Raw genomic sequence first — 20318 nt, 5'->3', positions numbered from 1 at the left:
CACACACACAGAGGAAAAAAAGTTGGGATCAAATAAATACATATACTCCTTCCTTTGGCAGTAAAAGAGCCAGGACTTGAATCGACAAGATCTGGAGGCTGTAATACAGCATCAAGAGACAGAACACACAGAATCGAGTTCTAGGTGAGGGTAGAGCTCTGGAGTCAGAGGGCCGGGGTCTGGGTCACAGTCAACAGCTCTGTCACTCCCTGGTGAGGCCAACTAAATCACTGCTCCTCTGTGCGCCTCGGGGCCCTCACCTACACAGCAAGAATGGTTACCCATCGTGTCTCCTGCCTGGTATGAGGCATAAGAGAAAAACCCAGCAAGCGCTGGAGCTCTGTGGGGCGCTCCGTAAGGGCCAGCTGCCCTAACTGTCACGATTGCTACATCTCAGTAACTCCACAAACCAGGAATCTACAGGCAGAACTTGCCTCCTCTGTCTCTGCGCAACAACGATGATTTGTCGTTTTGAGTGGGAAGGACATGAAAGCAGCGCCGGGCCAGCTCATCTCTGGAGGCCCTATTGGAAGGCACCACAAGCCATAGTTATCTGTAGGAAAGACTGGTGGTTCAGTCGGGGTGAGGAAAGTCCCACTGCAAGAATGATCGAGAAAACTCACAGCTCGCTGCTGCTGAACGAATGACGTGTCACTAAAAATTCAGTTTCCAAATATCATCACATTTCCACACATAGCCTGAAGTTGTTTGGTATGAGAACAAAGTTTTTCTTGGCATGGACACTACTGTTTGTCCTTAGCCCTTAATTTGAAAAGTCTACATTGACTTACATAGCTCCAGATCCAATGGGGACCCAGAAATACTAGCTTAGAAACCATTTCGCGGGCACCTGGGTGGCTCCGTGGGTTAAAGCCTCTGCCTTCGGCTCAGGTCATAATCTCAGGGTCCTGGGATCGAGTCCCACATCGGGCTCTCTGCTCAGCAGGGAGCCTGCTTCCTCCTCTCTCTCTGCCTCTCTGCCTACTTGTGATCTCTGTCTGTCAAATAAATAAATAAAATCTTAAAAGAAAAAAAAAGAAACCATTTCGCAAAATCCAATGGGGACCCAGCAATACTAGCTTAGAAACCATTTCGCAAAATCAAAGACGAGAGAGAAAACATATAAAAGAAAGAACACTGACTGACCCATGTTTGAGGTGGATGGCTTCCCACTCACACGCAGTTAAGCATTTAATCCGGTTCTTTTTAAAAAGAGTATTCAGCCTCTGTTGCAATATGTTCCCCTCAGGTGTGGGTACAGTCAAAAGCTCTCAGGGAAACCCTAACCCATCTCCCATGAGTCAGCTGAGATCCTTGAGTGACACTGCAGGGAGCTTAACATACCAGCTTCGGCTGTGGTGAAGTTCTGCGGTGTCCACTCACTCCATTTCCAGAAGTGGTCGCCGTTAGCACAGCGCACCTGGGCCATGTACTCCGTGTCCGGCTCCAGGCCACTGAAGAGGTGCGCACCATCCACCTTGATGGAAACGTTGTGCTGTTTCAAAGAAAGGGAGGGAGGAAAGAAGGAAGGAAAAGAAGAAACAAAATGAAAAGAAAAAAGGAAACAAGAAGAAGCAGAAGAAGGAATAGAGGAGACAGGTGTAGTGGTGAGCATACTTCACTGCAAAGTCATATCACAGCACGGTTCAATCAGATTTGGGGTAAGACTACTTCTTTGGGAAAAGAAAATCTCTAAAGCCCTCTGCCCAACTCTAAAGTTTGTGATTAATTTCATGAACTTTTTAATTAAACAGATTACCCTTGCCATCTGAACCCACACAGAAATAAGATTTTATCTATTTATTTTTAAAGATCTTATTTACTTATTTGACACAGAGAGATCATAAGCAGGCAGAGAGGCAGGCAGAGAGAGAGGGGGAAGCAGGCTCCCGGCTGAGCAGAGAGCCCGATGCGGGGCTCGATCCCAGGACCCTGAGACCATGACCTGGGCCTAAGGCAGAGGCTTAACCCACTGAGCCACCCAGGTGTCCCAAAATTTTATTTTTAATTAATTAATTAATTTATTAGTTTCAGAGGTAGAATTTAGTGCTTCATCAGTTGCATATAACACCCAGTGCTCATTATATCAAATGTCCTCCTTAATGCTCATCACCCAATTATCCCTCTCCCCACCCACCTCCCCCAGAAATAAGATTTTAAAGAGGTTTTATTCATAAGTCTCTCTGTTCAGAACATAAAGGGATTTTTGAAAATAGGAAATTCAGCAGCATTCTTACTTGTGTCACTTTTCCTTCACCGTAGAGTTCAACTTGGCACAATAGTGTATAATACTTCCCAATGGAGTGTACCTTCCAGGTCATGGTGGCATTTGTGGCACTTACATTTTTAAATAATACATTGAAAGGAGCCATTGGGTGCACTGCCAAAAAAAAAAAAAAAAAAAAAAAAAAAAAAAAAAAAAAAAAAAGAAAAGAAAAGAAGGAAACAAAGTAAAAAAAAAAAAAAACTCAAGCATAAATCCAAAAAGACTTTGGTAAACAGCAGTTCATGTCTACATTTATTTATTCACTGATATTTTTTTGTTGTTTGCTTTTGAAAAAATAGCAAACAAAACCAGACTTACAGCCAAGATGGAGTAAGCCAACTACAGCCTTTCTCTCTCATCAATTATATTAGAAATTCTGAACAAAACATAAGAAGAAATTACCTAGGACTCCTAAAATTAAGCAGGCAGATTGTGAAAGAGGATCAAAACTTGGAAGAGTTGGCTCATTGGGAGAGTATAACAGAACCCAGAGTCTAAACAAAATAACATCAACAATGTCAAAGATACAATCCATACATATTCTACATACAAAAACAGAATATGTCACCAATTTCCGAAGGAAAAGATAATCAACAGATGCCAACCTTAAGATGGCCCACATGGCTGCAATTATTACAGACTTTAAGAGAGACCTATGTCATAACAGTAAACAAGTTTGAAATGAATAGAGGAAAACGCTTCTTAGCAGAAAAATATAAACTATTTTTTAAAAAATCAAATGGGAATTTAGAACTAAAAAATATAATATCTGAAATGAAAAATGGACTGGATATGGTTCAGGTTTTAAAAGACAAAGTAAGCACCTCCCATCCTGTCTCTCTTCCTGAATCCAGTCAATACAGTGCATGAAGCATTCTCAAATATTCCATTTGAGAACTCTCAAAGGTAGACAGCAACAGGCAGATTGGAGAAGACCAGAATGTGAAATATCACTGAGTCGGTAGTGGGGGGTAAAGGAAGACATGGGTTGTAAAGCTTCTATATTTTACGTAAAGTGGAAAATAATAACTCTAAGAAAACTGTGAAATATTAGTAACATAATCTCCAGAGGGAAAAAACAGAAATGCAAAGAGATGTAGGAAAAAGTCAGTAGACAAAGTGAAGTGGAATACTAAAAAAAAATATTCAAATAATCCCAAAGGGGGCAGGCTGGGAAGAGTAGAGGAACAAAAAAACAGAGGGAACAAATAGAAAATAAATAATAAAATGGCAGATTGAGTCCAACCGTATTAATAATTATGTCAAATATAAATGTTCCAAACACACTGATTAAAAGACAAATTGTCAGGTGGGAGAGAAATTGAAACCAGTCATGGACCTGCCTTCAAAGTGCAACAGGGAAGCAAACATGAATCAATAACCACAAAACCAAATGTGACACTGAAAGTGGGGTGACCACAGTGAAAGTGTTAAAGGCCTTTTGACTTAAAAGATGGAGTTCTAGGGCTGCCTGGGTGGCTCGGTGGGTTAAGCCTCTGCCTTCAGCTCAGGTCCTGATCTCAGGGTTCTGGGATCGAGTCCCACATCAGGCTCTCTGCTAGGCAGGGAGCCTGCTTCCTCCTCTCTCTCTCATTCTCTCTCTCTCTCTCTCTGTCAAATAAATAAAATCTTTAAAAAAAAAAATGATGGAGTTCTAGAAGCCCCTATCCTGAGCCTTCGTCTTTATCTCATTATTCACAGTCTCATGACTCACAATTCTAATTCTCCATCCCAGACTTCCGCCATGCTCTCCAAACTATATCCAACTGCCTCCTCAATACATCCATGTCTAAAAGACCCCTCAAACTCAACAAGGCAAAGACAAAACTCCACCCTCCTGCTCAGAGCTGCTCCTCCACAGTACCCTCCCCATTTCAGGAAATAGTTCCACTATTAGCTCAGTTGTTTAGGCCAAAATCCTAGGAATCATCTTAAATTCCTCTTCCCCTGCCTTCCCTAAGTAAGTCCTACCAACTCAATCCCAAAGTGAATTCAGAATATGACCACATCCCACCAACTTCATCATGCCTTCTGGTGCAAAGTCTCTGCCTGACCACTGCAAGAGCCTCCCATCCAGTTCCTTTCTCCGCCCTCACCTCTGACAGCCCCACCTGCGTGAGCTTTTCCTACAGTGTAAGCCACTGACCTGTCCTGATGGACACCTTCTAATACAGCTGGTAAGACTACCCCATTCATCCCACAGTCACTGCATAACCAGGACACTCCGATCTCCTCTCTCTCATAGTATGGGCACAAGAACATTCTTTCTGTCTCTCAAACAACCCAGAGCTTGTTCCCATCCTATGACCTTCTCAAATCCTATTCTTTTTGCTTCTAATGCTCTTCCCCTAGATGTTTTCTGTTTCTGTCTCATTCTTTGGCGGCCTCATCCTAACTGAAGTGGCATCAGGCATTCTCTACTGCATGACCCGAGCTGACGTTCTCCACAGTGTGTAGCGATACTCCAAATACTGTATGTGTCCACTCCCCACTCTCATCCCCTCCCCCAACGCACTCTCACACCCAAGGTCACATGGGGCAGTCACCCAGTTTTGTTCACTGCCCAGTCCCCAGTGCCAGCTATACTAGAGGCACTCTGTCATTATCTGGCTGACTGGTGATTAAGCTAAAATCTAGAAGATATGTAGGAATTAAGAAAGTAAAAAGCAAGGGATGAGCATTCTAGAAAAAAGGAACACATGTGAAGATTCTGCATTTCATAAGAGAGAAAACATGTGGTCAGAACATAGGAAGAGATTCTCAACCTTCAGGATCTGTACTCAAAACCATGACAGACACCAGGGTATGTATACCCAGGAAACTGACACAATGGAAAGGGCAACGACCCCAGCGTGGAGAGGCTGTATGAGTTCAAGGGCCAGGGTATGACCAGGGCAGCCCCTTTGGAAAACCACTTGGCTTTGTATCTGAAGTTGCTCATTCACATTCTCTATGTCCTCACCGGTTCCACTTTGGGGTATACACTCAAGAAAACAAAAGGAGGGAGCACCTGGGTGGCTCAGTGGGTTAAGCCTCTGCCTTCGGCTCAGGTCATGATCTCAGGGTCCTGGGATCGAGCCCTACATCAGGTTCTCTGCTCATCGGGGAGTCTGCTTCCTCCTCTCTCTCTCTCTCTATCTGCCCATCTCTCTGCCTACTTGTAATCTCTGTCTGTCAAATAAATAAAAAATAATTTAAAGAAAACAAAAGGAGGCCAGTCCTACATCCATAATGCTCATAGTAGCACCATCCTCAAGAACAAAAACCTTGATACAACCTGAAAAACCATTAGAGGACATGCCTGACCAAAATACCATAGATTTATGCAATGAAATACTTCACGGCAGTGAATACCAATGGACTATAACACCACTCAATAATACGGGTCAATATCAGTAATTTACTACCACACAAGCAGTAATTACTAAATTATCACATGTGGCTTGATGCCTTTTATATACATTAAAACCAATCAAAATAAAAACATAACATTTTTTGGAGGACATTAGAAATGAGAATACATACACCTATACATACATACACACATTCGAGATTTAAATCTGTACTTATCTTGGCGGAAGGAGCCGGGTGGGGGGCTGGGGGATGGGAGAGGCAGTGAGTTCCCGTCAGAGTTCTAGTCTGAAGGTGAGTAGTAAGCATGCACGTGCCTATTACATTATCAAAACAAATAACCAGGGACTGTGGGCCATGCGTGCTTCCATGAAGAGAAGTGTGGTTTCAACAAGAGTTATAAATGAAAACTTTTTTTAAAAAGACTTATTTATTTGAGAGAGGTGGAGAGAGAGAGAGAGAGCACATGCATACATGAGCAGGGGAGGGGAAGGGGCAGAGGGAGAGGGAGAAGCGGACTCTCCGCTGAGCACAGAGCCTGATGCGGGGCTCAATCCTGGGACCCCAGGATCATAAACTGAGCTGAAGGCAGACACTTAACTGACTGAGCCACCCAGGTGCCCCTAAATTAAAAATTTCACTTAGGATGTGAATTAGGTGAAAATCAAAATTTCCTTGATCACAGAGCATGTCACACAACGCCATAGCGGGTTCTGATACTGGTCTCACCTCGATGAGTCAGGTTAAAAAGAAGGTGAACGCTTCTCTTTCGTAAGTAGTTTTCAGCCGTGAGTGTGAAGTTATACATGTCTTGGGACTCTGGAGCCACTTGCCAAAGACACCAGCTTTTGTGTTTACAAAGGGTCTTTTTCCCGGAAAATCTTAAAAAAAAAAAAAAAACAACAAAACACACACACACACACACACAAAACGACAATTTCAGGGTTTACACTTTTGTCAACACAGAGATATATCCCTACCTCAGGGCACACTCAGTGGCCTTCAAATTATGTTCCACATGACGGTGTCGATCTCCCGCCATCAACAAATGTCAAAAGTGAAAACGTTTCAACAAATTCGACTTCTGTAGTGAAATGTGTAATGACCATGAACCACTGACCACCCCCCTCCACCAACATGGGGGATGAGACGACTCCTTAATGTATTTTAAATATTCTTAAAAAGTTAGAAATTAGGTAGACCCAGAACACCAGATGGAACTATGTTCACATCAAGATTCACCACTAACAGGTTTTCTTATCATTTCTATGTGACAGTTTCCTTTCTTGAAACTCAGGTGGAAAGTATCACACACCTCTGAAAGACTTCTTCCTCACTCTGGCAGGACGGTTGTAAACTATCTGTTCACATTTTCCTCAACATCTGAATGTGGCTCTTGTTGCTGTCACAAGCGCCTTAAACAAGGAGGACTCTGTCAAGAATGCCATGGGAGCTAACTTACGATTCAAATAAAGCGTAGCTCTGGGAAAGCTGTTTGAGCAAGCCGGTGTCACTCCCCGGATCCCAAGTACAGTTCAATGTCGTGAGGTCCGGGGTTTCACAAGAAAAGTCCTTGGGCTCCTCGAGGACTTCTGTCCGTACAAAGGAAAAAAACAGATGAAAGGCTTAGTTAGACTGGAAGAGATTATGCTGAGTGAAATAAGTCAAGCAGAGAGAGTCAATTATCATATGGTTTCACTTATTTGTGGAGCATAACAAATAGCATGGAGGACAAGGGGAGATGGAGAGGAGAAGGGAGTTGAGGGAAATTGGAAGGGGAGGTGAACCATGAGAGACTATGGACTCTGAAAAACGATCTGAGAATTTTGAAGGGGTGGGGGGTGGGAGGTTGGGGGCACCAGGTGGTGGGTATTGTAGAGGGCACGGATTGCATGGAGCACTGGGTGTGGTGCAAAAATAATGAATACTGTTATGCTGAAAAAAATTAAAAAATTATAAAAAAAAAAAAAAAGAAAAGAAAGGCTTAGTTAATTCCCTTTCATGAAAGACAAGGAAAACGGAGAGGTCCTTTTGGGTCTCAGGCCACAGAATCACTCTGAATGATAAAAGCATCACACCCCACCCGCAGCTCTAGAAAGTCACAGTTCAGGCACCTCATCTGGGCCCCTTCTCCCTTCCCTTGTTCTTCTCTGAGCCATCACCGGGGACCAGTGGTGGGAGTTGTGCCGGGGTCTGCAGTGTGTCCCAGGAGTCGTACCCACAGGGCCTGCTAGGAGGCACTCAACACCTACTACTGGCTGTCAGACAGCTGGAGTGAGCAGAAGAATGAATGAATGAATGAATGAAGTCAGTGTTGCCTCCCCTGGAAGCTGGGGCTCGCAGACAGCCTTGGGGCTGTTAGGCTTGGGATGCCAGCAAGTCTGATTTGGGGGACTGCTAAGCTGGGCAGCAGGGCGCTGAGAGTTCCAAGGTCAAATGCAGCACCTCCAAGTCATCCCCTCCTTCACCCGCCCGCATCCCTGCAGCTCTCAGAAGCCTCGCCCTGGGAGACAGTGGAGGTGGGTGCCCGGGAGCCTGGAGCACACCTCGGGCCAGAGAAGCAGGAGGGAGCAGGCTCAGATGTTGCCTCACCGCCAGTTCAGGGAAGGGAAGTCTCCTGACCAAATGCAGGAGGCCCCCAGGCACATGCACACAGACCTCCATGAAAAGCGCAGTGCTCCCCCTTCCCTGTTGCCAGCCACGGAGGCACCTGACGTTTTCCACACCCACTTCAGAGCGGGTTCCTCTGGATTCCTCGGCTACAGTGTTGGGAGCCAGGCCTGTCTGTGTTCATTCACCCTCAAACAACCAGTCCTGGGCTCACTTCACAGAGAAGGAAACTGGCTCAGAGAGGTGGGGAAACTTGGCCAAGGTGGCACACCCAGGCACAGGAAGATGAGTCGAACCCAGGTCTTCTGGGTGCAACACTGGATGCCTCCCTGGAGTCGGTGCCCTGCCATCTCTCCCACTCCACCCCCCGACCCCCGCCATGTTGCAGTCCTGCCGCATGGCTGAGGCAGGCAGGGCCCTTCCTGGTGGTCCAGGAAATGGACCGAACTTTCTCCCCTTGAATAATCTTGGTCTCTAGGAATAAAACTGTCAATAAGGCCAAGATAACAACAGGAAACCCTTCAAGATCTTTTTCACAATCTCTCCTAGAAGACTGGGGAGACAAAAGAACATCCAGACCACGGGTGGAAATGTTTACTTGCCTTCTGGGAAAGGAAATTCCATCTGCTCTAGGAAACAGGAAAGAAGAGCACAGAGCGTGTGCACACTTACTTGACACAAAGAGAACGGTGCCCTTTATCCCGTCTCCTTGGCCCGGCTTACAATAGATATTTGTCCCGGTTTCCCTAATGAAAGCAACATGATTCAAGTTGAACACGGACACATTTGGATCGAGCTGTTCTCCCTGCATCCGTACGCCTTCCAAATAACAGGATATGTTATTCTGATGGCTTTTGGAAACGTAACAAATGGTGACATTGGAGCCTTCTTCCACGAGCTTATCTTTAGGGAAAACGAACAGCGGGTCCTGTCCAAGAGAATTCTGTACTGCAAGAGAAAAAAAGGCCGATCGGTTAGAACATCACTCAAGTTTCAAACCAGCCCCTCTGGTTTGAAACAAACAACAACAGCTTTAGCCTCTTCTACCTGCTGGGGAAAAGCCAAGCCTAAACCTCTGGGCAAACCTAGAAAAGTTCAGGGCTGCGCAAACACTCCTTCTTACAAGGGCTCCTACTGTTAGGCAAAATGTTGCTGACGTTCCCTCTGCAAAGACAGTGCATCCCTCAGCCCTGGGATCAGGTGTCCCTGCCAGATTTGCTTGTGACAGCCATGGCTGCCCTCTACGGGCCTCAGCCCCGAGGAGGTTCTGCATTAGGTGGGACGTATGATATCTCTTACCACCAGCACAGGTAGGATCCACGGAGCCCAAGTTCACTCACCCAGCAGGTGGCAAGGTCACATGCACATCTGCCAGGCCTGCCCATCTCCATAGCCACGTGTCTCCCCCATACCCCCTTTTTATGGTTTTATGCATTTGTTTTAGAGAAATTAAGCAAGAAAAAGAACGTGAGCAGGAGGGACAAAAGGAGAGGGAGAGAGAGAATCCCAAGCAGACTCTATGCTGAGTGCAGAGCCCCACACGGGGCTCGATCCCACAACCCTGAGATCATGATCTGAGCTGAAATCAAGCTTCGGACGCTCAACTGACTGAGCCAGCCAGGCGCCCCCACGTGTCCCTCTTAATCTCTACACTGTACTACTGACCACATCTCTGCTCACCTTCTCAGAAATGCCGGTCACTCCAATAGCTCCTTTTCCACCATCTCTCCTGTATGACCATCAGTGTATAAAAATCCTCAGGTGTCTCCTATTTCAAGCCAACTCGCCACCCTCCCCATGCCTCCTTCCCGCCCCCTCAGCCCCGCTCGCCCCCAGTTGCAACCCCCGAAGGGGCTGCCTGCTCTGACTGCTTGGCTCCGTGGCTCCCACTCAGTCAGCCCACCATAGCCACGGAAACCGCCACCACTGACCTCACCCTGCTGTGTGGCCTGCGCAGAGGAGCTTTTTTAAAGGTTCCAGGCGAGTCTCATGGGCAACCACGGCTGAGAACCAGTGTTTGGGGGCTAGAATACACAGTTAGGTTTTTCATTCATCCTTGACTTAGACCAGAAGTTATAGCTTTGAGAAATCTAGCCCATTTTATCAAAGCTGTTTATAATGTTGTCCTCTCTTACTATCTTTTCAGTCTGTTTTTTTTCTGTGTCCCTCTGTCAGCAGTAGGATGTAATGTGAACAGGGGTGGGGTGGGAGGGTGGGCTCTGGAGCTAGGTTGGTCTGGGCTGGAATTCCAACTCTACCACTTACAGGCTTGATGACCTCGCATGGGTTCTTTAAGCTAATTGTGACCAGTTTCCTCATCTGTGAAGTGGGGATAAGAACAATACATATTCCAAAGGGCTGATTTGAGGGCTAAATTAATATGGAGAGTGCTTAGAACATGACTAAAATGCAGATTTAATTCTATTAGCAGTATTAAACTAATAACGTGGCTACTTATGGGTTAATGTTTGCTATTAGTTTGACTTTAATAGATTTGTATAAACACTTAACAAAGGAATGGTTCTATGGGCAGGAATTCCAGATTATCTGGCAAATGGTATATGTTGAGAGAGCCAAATGGCATTGCTTTAGAACCAGCTTATAGTTTAAATGAAGCATAATAAGCTGTGGTAAAATCCACTCTAGATTTTAATGATAACAAAATTAAATTATCAAAATTAGGAGATACATACAATGTATTTCTCCATAACCTCATTACTCAAATGAAGACTTGATTTCATTGTTTCCATATTTCACTGCTTCTCTCTACCTTAGGGGTTGGCAGGCTAGGGCCCATGGACCAATTCTATTTTGCCATCTGTTTTTGTAAATAAAGTTTCATTAGAACACAACAATTCTCATTTGTTTACATATTGCTTAAGATGGATTTCCCATTACAATTACATGTCTCAGTGTCATGGCTGAGATCAATAGGGTCTGTACAGCCTAAAATAGTTGCTATCTTGCCCTTTACACAAAAGCTTCCTAACCTCTGCTCTAGGTGCAGACACATTTTGTCTTCTTCTAATAAAAGCATATGTACAATTTATGTCCTGCTTTGTTCTCTTAGTAGTTGTAATAAACACAGGTCCCATGTTTGGAAAATAAATACGAAATTGTCTGAACTTGCGTAATTATCGCTGAGAATAAATTGTGAGGCAAAACCGTAGACGTCTATCTCCTGGTGGCACAGTTCACACCCGCACTTCTTCATTCCAAGGGAAGACAAAGAAAAATAATGTCGGTTTCTACTCGGTTTCCTCAAAAGAGACTTCTATTATTTGGTTATTGATTCCTAAGTAATATTAAATATTCGAGCTTTTAATTCTTTTACCACCTCCTTTCTTACCATCTGCTTCCTCCCACGAACTCCAGCTGCTCCAGACCCTTGGCCCGGGGGTCTTGGCAGTATCTACCGCACTCCTCATTCTTATAAAATGTTTCGCACATTCCAAGGGGAGCTTGGATTCCCAGCTCCAGTGCAGAACCTGGTTCCACTTCACAGTGGTGGTGTAGTTCTCCTAGAAAGAAAGGGAAAAATTTGGAAACATGAATCCATGCTGTTCTGGAAAACGGCCTGATTAGAGTTACCCCTAAGCACACAGCCAGGAGCTCAGTGCAGCTCCCAGATACACGCAAGAGTGGTCCATCCCTAAGCAGTCCGCTCCCCGACTCCGACGTCACAGCAGAACCTGCCACAGCCTCCTGCCTTTTGAGAGCTCATCTCCCACCCCCAATGGCTCTCTGATTCCAGGGGGCTCGTGGGGTGCAGGTGAAAGAAAGCTGAACATACTCAAGTCTTGGGGGGAGAGGTCAGAGTTAGAAGGTAGGCATGGGACTCGTCGCACAGAGGCTGCTAAGAAAATTTTTGCAAACTAGAGAACTAATTGAGTCATTCTTTAAAAATAAGCAAGACCAAGGAGTATTTTCCTAATAATTTTTTTTAGCCACAGCCACACCAAGTTGGCCAAATCTCCATAGAGAGGGCAGGCCTTCATGGTACCCAGGAGTACTGATGGCTCTCCAAAGCCAGTAGGAGGCTCTCCGTGAGGCCTTTTGGCTTTGTCTATTTTCTGTTTTGTTTCGTTTGGTCTACTTGTCTTTGCAGATATGGCGGCCAAGGGGTCATGTCCTCTTCTCTGAGCTCTGCCTGTTAGAATCTTCAGTCCCCAGGGAGGTCAAGCACACAAGATGTCTTACACTGTGCTCTTGGGAAGCTTGTTCAAGTTCAACTGCAACTGCTCTTCCCACACAGCCTTTTTTTTTTTTTTTTGATTTATTTATTTACTTTAGAGACAGAGTGCGTGAGTGGGGGAAGGGCAGACAGAGAAAGAGAATCTTTAGCAGGCTCCACGCTCAGTGGGGAGCCCAATGTGGGGCTCGATCTCATGACCTGAGATCATGACCCAAGCCTAAATTAAGAATCTGATGCTTAACCACCTGAGCCACCCAGGCGCCCCTCCACACAGCCTTTCATCTTGATCTTTCTAAAATTCTGGTGTCTTCTTTCATTCAATGGGCTTCAATGGTTCCTTTACACCTTACCCTCTCAGCCATCTACATGCTGATTCCAACCTGCCTCTCCCTCACAGGGACCTCCTCTCTGGACACAGTGGTCTACCTTGCACTTGGGGAATAGCTTTGTACTTTTACACCTCAGTGTCTGCTCACCCAGCGTCCCTGGTTTAAGGTCCCCACGCCCCCTCTGCACTGGGAATTAGTCCAGGCTACACGCCCCCCCCCCCAAAGAAGCCTTCCTCCACACTGCGTATAGTCACTGGCATTTCATCTGTGGTCGGGTTGTGTCCCTGGCTGGAGCATGGCCCCAAGAGAAAGGACACAGGGTTTTATTCTTCTTCCTGTCCCGCAAGGCTCCGGGCACTCAGGCTCCCCAGTGGGCCCCTCCAGGACACTTGCTTTCTGCCCTCACCGCTGGATGATGGGAACATCAAATGCTTGCACTTCCTGGGGAAAACTGAGTCTGTAGCCCCATTTCTAAAGGCCAATCTAAAACCCTATAGTCATGAGGATGGGGGTGACGTGCGTGTCACATACAGCCAGAGCTGACAGACTCTGAGACCTTCCTTCCACTTTCTCCTTTCCCCCTTTCCAGGCTGCTGGGCTGCAGCGGAGCCTGGGCGGAATCTGGTGCAGCCCTCGGGGAAGAGCACCTCCGCCCACCTCCCAGTGCACAGCACTCGCCCTCCGTGTGGGACTCCAAGTTACGAAACGTTTCTCTTTTGGTTTATCGTGTTGCTTTACTCCTAAACTACAAAATACACGTTTTAAATACAAGATTTGAGGTCCTGATCTATACAACTTTTCCTATTTAATACAAGCAATCTTGAGTCCATTTTGATTAAATCTTGTTTAAGAGCAAATACCAAAAAAACCAACCCAGAAACTGTATCAATAATGGTGACCTTGCTGTCCACAAGCCACAGTCTGGGTTTTTCCTCCTGCATCTCTTTGGAATTTAGCCACTTTTGTCATCATCCCGGACTGTCACCGGTCACTCCAGGCACCTCTCCCCTGGGCCCACTGCACAGCCCCCTTCATACAGGGAGTGCTTTGGCTTCTCCAACTGCCCCACCTGTTCTCCGCTGTGAGCCAGAGCAGACATGTCAAACACTTCCAGCCAGATCCTGTCACTCCTCTTCTTTTCGTGGCTCTCAGGATAAAACAGGAAAACTGAGCACGACCTCCAGTGTCCTGTGTGGTCCACCCGGGGCCACACCTGCCCCTCTGTGCTCCAAGCTTTCAGGCCTGGGAGCTCACAGCCGTCCCCTCAGGGCCTCAGCTCACACCTGTGGGCTCTTCCCAGAATATTATTCTCCACCCTCCCTTCTAAATTAGCTTCTAATCCTCTTCCTTATTTTGGTTCAAAAAGTCCTTCTTTCAAGTTGCTGGAGAAGGTCAGGCCTTGCCGCAACCCCACAGCACTGCACGTCCCACATTTAGGACACTCTGGTCTGTGTGTTTTTTCTCCTCATTCCCGCTCAGCCCTGACAGACCTACGCCTTGAATAATGGCTGGATCCCGGCTCCCAGTCTCCCAACCATGCGCCCAGTGACTGCATCATTAACAGGCAGTGTGGACTCTGTTTTCCTCAGACGCTACTTGTGCTGATTCTGTCTAACCACAAACTTGTGCTTTGTGCTGCTCACAGCCTTGTCATGGAGGAGATAAAACTTTCCTTGAATGCATCAATTCAGTGATTTTTTTTTTTTTAATGTGATGAATTGTGCTGGGGCTGTTTTCCTTCACTGAAGTGGCAAGTTTAATTTGGCAGACACTAGTAAGTCGCAAGAAGTTGGCACATTCATCTCTCCAGGAGTCCAATTGAGGTCACAGACTCGTTCCTGAGGGGAGCGCAGATTCCTGGCAGACTCAGCTCCCGGCCTCCTTCTGGGCCTGCACTAGGACTCCACGCCGCCTCCCTTGGCCACTGACCCAACCAGAAGGCCAGCGGCTGGACAGTCCGAGGGCAGGAGCAGGCCCAGGCGAGGCCGTGTGGTGCGGGCAGGCGGCTGGCTGCCAGCAGGCCTCTGCGTGGCCCGCACCATCCGGGAGGCAGCCCAGGGTCCCCAGCCCGGCTGCAAGCACTTGGACCAGTTCGGTCCTCCTTGGCTTGGTTAGGCACATGACTGCCAGAGGCAGGAGTCCTGAAAGCTGTCCTTTCTCCGCATGCAGGAAAGCGAACTGCCAGCCTTGCCTTACGAGGAGCCACCTTACAAAAAGGGAGACTGTGCTCTTTTCAGAAGCAGTCCCCTTGGCTGGCTTCCTTCCCCTCAGCTGCAGGGGGATCTCATGTCTCTCCTTCACTTTAGGTCTGGAAGGGTCAAAGGCTTCTTGTGGTATTGTCTGTTCTGGGAGGCCTGGCCACTGATTACCTGGGGCGTGCCCGTGGCCGTCACCCCTGTCTGGGCGTGTGGCTGAAGGAGCTGCCTGGCACAACACACTACTCTCCTCTCCCCTGTCGGGCTGAGCTGGCTGATAATGGGGACCAGATATCGGACGAGGCAGAACTCTAGTCGTGAAGATCTCGAGCCTTAGTAGTTTACAGAAGCAGGTTTGACAAGCTGCTCTCCCCAGAAAAAAGAGCTCTTAGACTAATCAAAGGTGAAAACAGAAATGAACAAGTGCCTGTTAGGAAAATAAAAAATGGGATCCACTTGGTCTATGGTTAGCATTACTTCTCATGGTGTTAAGTACTAGTTTTCCATGAATTCTTCCAGCATTTCTCTCAAACTTCCTTTTCTTAGACAAGTAGCCTCAATATGACCTTTGTGCAATATTTTACTGGATCTAAATCGACAACCAATGAGTGCAACCATCAAAAGTACAAAACTATGGGGGCGCCTGGGTGGTTCAGTTGGTTAAGCATGTGACTCTTGATTTCGGCTCAGATTGAGATCTCACGGTCATGAGATCAAGCCCCACATCAGGCTCCACACTGGGCATGTAGCCTGCTTGGGATTCTCTTTCTCCCTTCGTCCCTCCCCTGCTCACTTGCATGCACTCTCTTTGTCTCTCTCCTCTCTTAAAAAAAAAAAAATACATACATACATATATAAATGAAAGTACAAAAACAATTAGTATGAGGTCCAGTGGGCAGATATGCTGATGGTAGAAAGTGAGTAGCTGTAACATGCAATGCTTTTGCTTAAAATCGGAACACTAGGGATGCCCGGGTGGCTCAGTCAGTTGGGGGGCTGCCTTCAGCTCGGGTCATGAGCCTGGTGTCCTGAAATCGAGTCCCACATTGGGCTCCTTGCTCGGCAGGGAGCCTGCTTCTCCCTCTGCCTCTGCCTGCCACTCTGCCTGCCTGTGTGTGCGCGTGCTCTCTCTCTCTGACAAATAAATAAAAATAAAATCTTTAAAAAAAAAATCAGAACACTAAACAACTCTCACTGAGGGAAATGACTCTTGGCAGCGTGGAATGGCAGACTGCTATCAACCTAGGTTGACAGAGTCCAAGTTATACTTAAGGCCTCTCATCTAGATCTCAAATGCATAAACATGGAAAGTAACTGGAGGCTTCAAAACGAGTAACATTTACACTTTCCTAAACTAACTAACCATTCCAAATCCCTGCGCCCACACTTCCAATGCCTGAGAGAAGAGTAGCCTCTGGCTGAGCAAATAGAGATCCCCAGCCGTGACACATCCCTGCGTTTCCCTTCACGCCAGGCAAATTCTCTGTTCCCCTTCAAGGAGACAACATTCTGTTGCGTTGTCCTTCAGCATCCTCTGATAATGAATGAGCACGCTGTGTGGGTAGATCATTAAGGGTCCCCAGACCATAAAATGGAAACTGAAAGAAACCACCACAGTATCTTAATGCACGAGATGGAGAAGTGTCAGCTAAATGGGCCAACCATGATCTGAACCAAGACAAGTGACAAATCCCAAATAATTCAAAGGCAAAATGATCGTGAAATGAAGGATTTTCATAACTTGATTTGCTGTAGAAAAAGCCACAAGTGAGGGAACAAAGGACATCTTAAGTTACTCTCCAACATGGTGGGTCCAGGAAGAACCTCTTTGCTGGAGAGAACACACAGTGCTTGGACTCATCATTTCTTGTATTTCACCACAGTAGGAGAGAAGCAACAGACAGGAAGCCACACTAGCAAGAAGAATGCTGCCAAACAATTACATCTAATTGAGGAAAATGTCTGGTGGACAGGAAAGAAAGAGGGAAGAGAAAAAAGAAGGTTGGTGTTCATGGATTTTTGGAATCTAGGACTCAAGAATGGGCCCACTAGCCTGCTTAGGGGATAGAACAGAAATGAGGAAATGATCTGTTTCCATAACATATTGTATCCAGCCTACTGAACCAAAGCTGTCATGTTACTTGGTTCCATAGCCTCTTAACTACAAATACAGAAATGTAATTGTTTTGGAAAACCATGTTGAGTCGCTAAAATGTTTCTGTATTGGGATTTTTGTGGATGTTATAAGAGAAAGATCTTGGTCAGAAAAGGATTGTTAAAATGTTGAGCCAAAAAAAAAAAAAAAAGTACTTACCACCCAGATGACATTAGATGTTTTAATTCTACTGATTTCTATCTGAAAAACCATTTTGAATTCCTGATGATGAGAAAGGTTGTGGACAGTCCATTGTAAATGCAAACACTGACATGTAGAATTGACGGAAACCTTCAGGAATTCAGGAGCACATGGCAAAGGTTCAGACAAAACTGAAAGGTCAAAAATAAGATATGAAATAACATTTAATAGGAACACAATTGAAGAGTCACAGATAATAAACTGGTCAGTATCACCACTGTCTAGTTTTGGAAAATAATGCTCTCAGGTGCCTCTTAGAATTAGCCATCTTGAAAGTCTGCAAGGGAATCTGGAAATCATTTGGTAGATAAAGAAATTAAAGCCTAGATAAATGAAAGGTTATATAAAGAGGTATCTTGGCTATAAATTTCATATTCCTGGAAATCAAAAATGAGTTTTCTGTTTGAAAATCAGTATTTCATAGTTTATTAAATAACGCTGAAGTGGGAACATACCCTATCTCTAGACATGATTGCTTAGATCTCAATGCACTACACTTAAAACACTGCTGGAAAGAATTTACTGAACTCTGTGGATAAGACCAGCAAGGCACTTGTGTGGAATAAAATAATTGTGATGATGTTTTTAGCTCAAGGAAGGACCCCAGCTGGAGAGACACAGGCACTCAGAATAAGTAAATCCATAGAAGAATATAGAAGACTGGTGATCGCTGGGGGCTGAGGATGGGAGCAGTTGAGAGTAAGTGCTCCATGATTACAGGGTCTTCTTTTGAGGTGATAAAAATGTTTTGGAACTACACAGAAGTGCCGGTTGCGTATTTTTGAATGTACCAAATGTCACTGATTTGTTCATTTTAACCACAAAATGGTTAATTTTAAGTTATGTGAATTTCCCTTCAATAAAAATTTTTTTTACATATACGTGATCATGATCAAAACATTCAAATGATACAGAGATTGAGACCCTACCATCCTACCAACTCCACTCTATTGCCATGTTTAAATCATATGCTTTTCTCGACCTTTCCCACACACTTAAAAACACACAAGACTGTGCATTCCATTTTATATTTTTTAAAGTGCTTAAGTTATTTTTCAGAAAGCTATAAAGAGAAGTAAAGCTATAATGCTACTACTCATTACTTCTGGATGGCGAGGCAGAGTGATTTTACTTTTTTATGCTTTTTTTGTATTTTGTAAATGTTCTTTAGAAGCATGCATTACTTTCAGACCCCGTAATATGCTAGATTTTACAAGAACTAGTCTTCTAAGACACCTAGTTCACTCCACTGTGATGATACTTCAGGATGCAGAATTTAGTCCTCTGGGTCAATCTGCACCAAAAGGCTAGGCACCAGTCATTTTTCCAGTTTTACTTCCCATTGCAACTTAATGAATTGGCATTTTGAGTCTTTTTTTTTTTTTTTCTTTCTGATTCTCAATGAGCTTTGTCAGAGTGAGTCATTTATCAGACCCCATTCATACAAAGTTAAATGAAGTCAGCTGGAATTTCTGAATACTCGAAGCCCAAAACATGATGGCCACTTTCTCTTATTATTTGGTTAGAGATTTTTTTTTCTCCTTTGTGAATAAAATTTCTCTACTCTTTAGTTAAAGCCAATAGCCATTATTCATCCTCTCCTTAAACCAGCCAGTTGGGTGAGTCTTCCAAGCCTAAGATGTAAGCTAAGTAAAAGGAGGTTTAGGGGGATGAAAGAGCAGATCCCTTAGGGAATAGGAGGAAATATTTTTAATAATTAATAATAACCAATAGCATGGAGAAGGCTGGATGTCTGCAAAATCATCCCAGCTTCCCTAGCCTTCATTCCATTTTGTCTGGGTAGTAATTTGTTGCTGTCAGTCTCACACTCTAGATGCAAACTTCCTGGAAGGCAGAGGCCAAGGCAGAGACATCTTTGAATGGACTCTTGTCCCCAGCTTTCGGCACAACCTCTTCCCCACAGCGGATGTTGACCTCAAATCACAGGGACTCAGGATCTCCACAAGTTCTCAAGAGCACAACAAGCAACAGCTTGTCTCTCCTCATCCGTGGCATTCTCTTCTCCCCAGGGCTGCTTTTCTAAGCCCTTGTTTGAGCACTGATCACAGTGTGTCTCCCGGTGTCTCCCCAAGGACTGTGAGCTCGACAAGGGCGGGACTAATTCTTACTCAGCTCAGTGAAACCAAGTCCAATCACACACCTGTCACAGTGTGGACACCCGGGGACTCCTTGCTAAAGGATGAGTCAACGACCAGTATCAACTTTACTTCTGGAGGCTCGAGAAAGCTACTGTGTGATGCTTTAGGTAAAAGAGGAACTCTATATTGACGTGAGCAATCGGTGAGTGCTGAGTGACTCAAGCAGTTGGGAGAGACATCAGTCAGAAATAATTCGGGTCAAAAGCAATTGAGGACTTCCTTGGGAAACAGTGGGAGATGTCAAGGTAAAGTCAGAGAGATTAAGGGACTGTGCAGACTCTTAAACCCAAACCCATTATTTTCCAATGAGGAAACTGAGTTTTAAAAAAAGGGAAGTGACTTCCCAAGAGCGCCCAACTAGACCCGAACCCAGGGTTCTTGGCCCTGGGCCCAGCTCTCTTTTTACAGTGAGGAGTGGGTGATCAGACAGCCCTGGGTTTAATCACAGACTCTTCTCTGACTTCTCTCAATCAGGCTCTTTGTCTGGCCCTGACACTACTTAAGAAAATAAACCATGGTTCATTTATAACTTGGGACATCACACAGCCATTAAACAGAATATTATTGCTAAAAGAACATTTGAGATCAAAGCTAAAAAGCCTCATTGTATGTTGTATTGTTTTAAAAAGCATATACTGAAGTACACATACTAAAATATACATAATTTACCTGCATATATTTTTATATTTTACCTATATTTACATATTATAGTATAATTTCCCAGTATATATATTTACACTAGATACAACATACATACTTTATATAGAGTTTAAAAAGTCCATACATAGTATAAATATTCCCAGCATATATAGTGTAATTTCACTTCTACAAAAAAAAAAATCTACGTTTTTACATCT

At 45.0% G+C, this 20318-nt stretch overlaps 1 protein-coding gene across 2 annotated transcripts in view; it reads right to left on the bottom strand.

Annotated features, from left to right (window-relative positions):
• The window catches only part of OSMR (oncostatin M receptor), a 52007-nt gene that overhangs the window by 16543 nt on the left and 15146 nt on the right, over window positions 1-20318 (bottom strand). For both annotated transcript variants that reach the window (XM_047731258.1, XM_047731259.1), the window contains exons 3-9: window positions 17261-17433; window positions 11577-11748; window positions 8900-9175; window positions 7080-7209; window positions 6347-6498; window positions 2238-2380; window positions 1345-1495 (exon numbers count right to left, since the gene is read on the bottom strand). In XM_047731258.1, the coding sequence (XP_047587214.1) occupies window positions 1345-1495; window positions 2238-2380; window positions 6347-6498; window positions 7080-7209; window positions 8900-9175; window positions 11577-11748; window positions 17261-17433 (1197 nt within the window). The remainder of the gene's footprint in view (window positions 1-1344; window positions 1496-2237; window positions 2381-6346; window positions 6499-7079; window positions 7210-8899; window positions 9176-11576; window positions 11749-17260; window positions 17434-20318) is intronic.

This window comes from Lutra lutra, chromosome 5 (genome assembly GCF_902655055.1).
Source record: "Lutra lutra chromosome 5, mLutLut1.2, whole genome shotgun sequence".
Lineage (NCBI taxonomy): Eukaryota > Metazoa > Chordata > Mammalia > Carnivora > Mustelidae > Lutra > Lutra lutra.
The sequence above is the reverse complement of the archived record's forward strand: the minus strand, read 5'-3'. Positions and strand labels throughout refer to the sequence as shown.